Below are 6,159 nucleotides of genomic sequence, written 5' to 3'. Positions count from 1 at the left end.
GACCTCACTCTCTCCAGTCCCCCCCTCCTCAGTGCCAACTATGAGTTCCTGCAACTTCACACATACCACCTTTGTGCTTATTGGTATCCCAGGACTAGAAGAAGCCCATTTCTGGATTGGTTTTCCCCTGCTTTCAATGTATGCTGTTGCAGTGTTTGGAAACTGTATCGTAGTCTTCATCATAAGGACAGAGCGCAGCTTGCACACACCCATGTATCTCTTTCTCTGCATGCTGGCAGCCATTGACCTGGCCTTGTCCACATCCACCATGCCCAAGATCCTCGCTCTCTTCTGGTTCAACTCCCAGGAAATTTCCTTTGATGCCTGCATTGCCCAGATGTTCTTTATTCATGCTTTGTCAGCCATCGAGTCCACCATCCTGCTGGCCATGGCCTTTGACCGTTATGTGGCTATCTGCCATCCCCTGCGCCATGCTGCAGTGCTCAACAATACAGTAACTGCACATATTGGCATGGTGGCCTTGGTGCGTGGATCACTTTTCTTTTTACCACTCCCTCTTCTCATCAAGCGACTGGCCTTCTGCCACTCCAATGTGCTCTCACATTCCTATTGTGTGCACCAGGATGTGATGAAGTTGGCCTATGCAGACACTTTGCCTAATGTGGTCTACGGTCTTACTGCCATCCTACTGGTCATGGGCGTGGACGTCACATTCATCTCCTTGTCCTATTTTCTGATTATACGGACTGTTCTACAGCTTCCTTCCAAGTCAGAGCGAGCCAAAGCCTTTGGGACGTGTGTGTCACACATCATTGTGGTACTGGCTTTCTACGTGCCACTAATTGGCCTCTCGGTGGCACACCGCTTTGGAAACAGCTTGGATCCCATTGTGCATGTTCTCATGGGTGATGTCTACTTGCTGCTGCCTCCTGTGATCAATCCCATCATCTATGGTGCCAAGACCAAAGAGATCAGAATACGAGTGCTTGCCATGTTCAAGATCAGCTGTGACAAGAACCTTCAGGCTGTAGGAGGCAGGTGACCCTTCCCACTCTACTTCTCCTTCTCCCTAATTGCTTGATATAACTATTAGTGCCTAAGGCACTTGACTGCTCACCAGAAGGCTGGCGGTTCAAACCCACCAGCCACTCCTCGGAAGGAAGGTTGGGCAATCCTACTTCCGTGGTGATACTGCCTCGGAAACCCAAGGAGGGGTCGCTATGAGTCGGGGCCGACTCGATGGCAAACAACAACAACAATTTAATTCCAGTTGTCCATAAGGACATAAGTGCTTTTCTCGGATCTGGCCCCAAAATTCTGCCTGTGTTTGAGATACCTAACTATATTTTGAAGGCTAATATGGTTCCATGCCACAGATCAAAAAGTTATTGATATCCTTATGATATAAAAAGTTTAATTAGAAAATTCACCAATACCACAATAAATAATAAGAAGAACACAAGGAGGACTGACACAACTATAATTGGCTTAATAACAGGGCAAAAAATATTCAAACTAGTAATGCAAGAAACATTAAAACAGTAATTAGACAATGTTCTTTGGCTATCAGTTTAGCAATTTTTATTAATGAAAATTCACAATGAATATGAGGTTGTATTGAAACAGATATTTTTGCAAATTGCAGAGGAAGATATAAATCGACACAAAAACTTTAAAAAATAATATGGCAGTATTATAGCAAGAATGATAATCTCATTTTTAACAATTTATCCTAATAAAATATCTTCAAGTGCATAAAACAAAATTTTTATAAAATACAGTGGTTATACCATTATTTGGAGCAATCATATATTAGAAATCCTGGAGTATAAAATATAGAAAAACAATGTGGCCCATTCTCTTAATGAAATATTATGTGGCCTTTAAGGACTGCTATGAAATTAAACATGCTGTTTGGTAATGGATAATGGTGATGGTAAGGAGCTCTGGTGGCATAGTGGATAAGGTATCTGACTGTTAACCAGAAAGTCAGCAGTTCAAGCCCACCAGCTCCTACATAGGAGGAAGATGAGATAATCTACTTCCATAAAGATTTGCAGCTTCGGAAACACAATGAGGGTCACTATGAGTCAGATTCAACTTGATGGCTGTGGTGAGAATGGTCATAGTAAAACAACATGATAAACATAATTAATGTCACTGAATTGTGCATGGGAAGAATGTTAAAATGACAAATAATTTGTTACTTACATATTTACCACAATAAAAATAAAACAAAGCATGCTTATAAAGTTAAGAAAAGTAATAAGGATACATGATTGAGACTAATTTGGAAAACAATCTCTCTTGAAGGAAATGTTTTCAAATTACTAGTGATTTACATTTGCCCCTACTTTCTAATTTTATTATGGATATCTTGCTTAGTCGACATGTACAACTTATAAAATAGGAAAATGAGACTGGTAATTTATAGAAGCCAGTGTTTGCCACACTTCTCACTGTTGGTATATTTATGTATTACATGGGAATTTATCTAAGCCTTTAATAATAATGCTAACTAACATCTCTTGAGTGCTTACAATGTTCCAAGCACTATTTAAAGTTCTTTAAAGGCTAATCTTCAAAACAACTTTGTGAGGTAAATACCATTTTTGTCCCTCTTACTAGGAAAAGAAAAGAGACTTACATTAGCAAGATGACTTAACTAAGTCACACAGCTTGTAAGCACACAGCTTTGAAATTAAATTTGATAATCAAATATGTGTTTCCTCAACCTGTACAAATCCTGTTTTCTCTCTGCTGTGTATACAGTAAGATGAATATGTTTGTATTTGTGCTGAAAGATAACCCTGTCCTTGTGGTGAGCAATAAACCCAGATTACTCTTTGTGCTTCACAGTCACCTTTCACAGTCTTACACTCTGCTTCTTTTCAAATTAAGGGACAGTATTGTCTATTTATCTCTTATATCTCCTTAATCATGTTTTCTTTTTTCTTAGTGTATCCTTTATCAGTCCATTTTTAATGTACACTATTTAATATTGTCTGAGTTTTAACTCAGGTGTAAGATGCAATAAAGTTTTATTTTAAATTTCACTGAGTGTTATGCCTATTGCTTTTATATTTACAAAATCCTATGATCTCAGATTTGGAGATGTCATTGCTTTGGACAAGGGGCTCTTGACTCTACCAGAATGCCCCAGGAAATTTTTATCCAAAAAGTAGGCTAGGGTGTTTATCCACTAGCTTTTTGAGTGGAATTGCCCTTATGATTATAACTCACCTTGGAGAAAGTCCTAAGGTAGAAAAACAAATAAGGAAGAGCACACACTAGATGTGAAATAGAACAACAACAAAAAAAAGTGTGTTATAGTTCCAGGTGAATACAAAGGTAGGCCAAAGAGCTTAACATGGAACATATAGGGGAACTATTCTAGGTTAGCGAAATGGAATAAGCTTTGAGATACTCAGGATTTGATACATCTCTCTTGTATTTAACACTACCATTTATTGAAGGCTTCCTATTTATCTTCTACTGTCATAAATACTGGGAGCTCTGATGGCATAGTAGCTAAGGCATATAACTGCTAACCAGAAGGATGGTGGTTCAAACCCACCAGCCACTCCTCAGAAGGAAGACTGGGCAATCTACTTCTGTAGAGATGTTGCCTCAGAAAACCAAGGAGGGGTCATTATGAGTGGAATCAACTCAATGGCAGTGAGTTTGGGGTTTTGTTTTTTGTATTTTTGTTTTGGTTTTGCCATAAGTACCAAACCAAAAAAACAAACCTGTTGCCCTCAAGTCAATTCTTATTCATGGGAATCCTGTATATTTCAGAATAGAAATGTGCATTAGATTTTCATGGCTGTGACCTTTTGAAAAATACATTGCCAGACCATTCTTCCAAGGCACCTCTGGGTGGATTCTAACCACCAATCTTTCAGTTAGCAGCCAAGCACTTAACTGTTTATGTATTACTTACATAATCCTCAAGACAAACATTTGAGATGATACTCATTTTGCAGATTAGTACTGAGGTTAAAAGGATTATATAATTTCCCTAAAGTCATGCAATAGTAAATGGCAGAATTCAAATTTGAACCCATATCTCCCTGACTTCTGAGCCTGCTGTATACTGTTTACTGTATTAAACTCAATGAAAATTGTAGCTTGACCAAGAAAGCATGGCGTGATCAAGGTTAGTTACGAAGGATGCAGGGAAATGACTTCTTCTGCAGGAAGTGACTTTAGAGAGTTCACTTTTCCTCTTGTACCTCTGTTGTTTTATCTAGAACAGTCAGGCGAGGGGAACACTTTCCCTCAGAGTTGAAAGGAAAGTTTCCATGTTTCCTCTGGAAGAAAAAGGATAATCCAAAAATTAAGCCAATCTGTCCCTACCCTGTGAGTGATGTGAGCTGCTCTTAAAGAGATATCTACTCTATTCCATATCCATCTTTCCTGGAAAGAGATTTATGTGCCTCTAGAATGTGCTAAGAGGGAATCTTGAGAGGACATGTTCTGATTACCTAGAGCCTCTCTGACAAGAATATACCATAAATGGGATGACCTTAACAAAAAAAGAGTTTATTCTCTTACTGTTCGGGAGGCTAGAAGTCCAAGTTCCAAGTGCCAGGTTCTAGGGTCTTTGTGAAAGCCCCTTGACCTTGGGCTTCAGCTCTGCCTCTTGCTTCCAGCCCACTGAAGCTAGAGGTATCTCTCTCTTCTCTCAATCAGCTACTAGCTATTGAGGCTAACAAGCCCAAGATTGATGAATAAAATGGCACAGTACCAATGTTACCAAACCACAAGACAGGCCTTTAATTCAAGTCCATTGAAAGTCCCAAGGTGGACAGAGCATGGCAGGCTGCTGAACAACGACATGGCTACATCCAGGGCCCAAGCATACCATAAGCTAGAGACTGTTCCCCACGGCTTCTCCTTACATACAGGAAGCAAACCACATCCCTAAGGCAGCTACACAGCTGCTCACAGTAGTTTCCACCATGGAGTTGATTACCAGTCTCATCATGAAGAATACTACATCCAGCTGCCCAGCCACTCAACCAGCCCCAGCCAAGTTGACACAGACCTATCCACCACAGGACCCAAGCTGAAGCCAGTTCCTGTTCTGACCCTAGGTGGGTGATCTTTTCTAATTCACATAACCTCTTTGAACTCACTCTGTAAAACGTTGTAATTGAATTATATAACCTCTAAATCCTATCTTTACTCTAAAAATATCATGTGCACAGAACATCATTAAGAAGTAATGAACAATTATAAATGGTCTTCAAGGCTGAAATCCTCTGGGACGTTCTTGGGAACTGCCTTCTGACCCTCATGAGGAAGCCAGCCCCCTTCTCTGTGGCACACCCTACCGTGAGAGGCTCCCAGAACTAGTAGACTCGGGCAAGTGTTCACTGTAGCGAGGCAATCTTTCCCAGTGAAACAGAGTCTCAAGGGAATGAAGACCATAAAAACACTGCCCTGTTCCCAGCCATGTTTACATTGGCCTAGTCAGAGAAGGGCACCAGTTTAGGTAGCAAATTCCCCTGGAGAGACTGAGAATCAGATGAGTGGCCCAATGAGTAAAACAGGCCACTTGCCCCTAGTAATTTCATCTAGTCCCCATCTCTGGGTAGCCCATCATCTATCGCAGGCTGGATTAATATGAAAGAAGGGCAGACCATAATTTTATTTGTTTCTGGGGATAAAGAGTTCTCTAGGCATTTTTTATTAATGTTGGAAGAAAGGATTTACACTTAATACATATTTATGACCAGAGATTACCAGCATCACATATTTGGGATTCTTTGCTGCAATGATCATCACTAATTCTCCCAGCTGATGCCAAAGTGCTTGCTCAATGTCTATTTCTTTAATATTATTCAGTGTTAAACATTCAAGAAGTATTTCAAATGTTTTAGGCCCTTTATAAGGTGAAAAGAATACAAAAATAAGCATTAAAATACATTGTAGTGGGTGTCAGATATACAATAAAATTGATAAATGTAAGACCCTAACAGCCTGTTAGCAGCTCTGGTGGCATAGTGGGTAAGACATTTGGCTGCTAACCAGATGCTCAGTAGTTCAAGCCCATCTGCTCCACAGGAGGAAGATGAGGCAGCCTACTTCCATAAAGATTTAAGGCCTCGGAAACCCAGTGGGGGTCACTGTGGGTCAGAATCTACTTGATGAATTTGGTTTTCCTTACTTTCTTTCTTTCTTTCTTTCTTT

The 6,159-nt window shown here is 40.1% G+C and overlaps 1 protein-coding gene across 1 annotated transcript; it reads left to right on the top strand.

Moving 5' to 3' along the window:
- LOC103197135 (olfactory receptor 51E2) lies at window positions 1-1,003 on the top strand. Its single transcript, XM_007941015.2, has one exon. The coding sequence runs from the start codon at window positions 41-43 to the stop codon at window positions 1,001-1,003; it is 963 nt and encodes a 320-aa protein (XP_007939206.2). The 5' UTR covers window positions 1-40.
- Window positions 1,004-6,159: the final 5,156 nt, after the last annotated feature.

This window comes from Orycteropus afer, unplaced genomic scaffold (assembly GCF_000298275.1).
Source record: "Orycteropus afer afer isolate SDZICR_OR568_19922 unplaced genomic scaffold, OryAfe1.0 scaffold00074, whole genome shotgun sequence".
Classification (NCBI taxonomy): domain Eukaryota; kingdom Metazoa; phylum Chordata; class Mammalia; order Tubulidentata; family Orycteropodidae; genus Orycteropus; species Orycteropus afer.
Note: the sequence above shows the minus strand (reverse complement) of the source record. Positions and strands in the feature narration are given on the sequence as shown.

Excerpts from the sequence above, each read along its gene's own strand:
- LOC103197135 (XM_007941015.2), top strand. The coding sequence starts at position 41 with ATGAGTTCCTGCAACTTCACACATACCACCTTTGTGCTTATTGGTATC.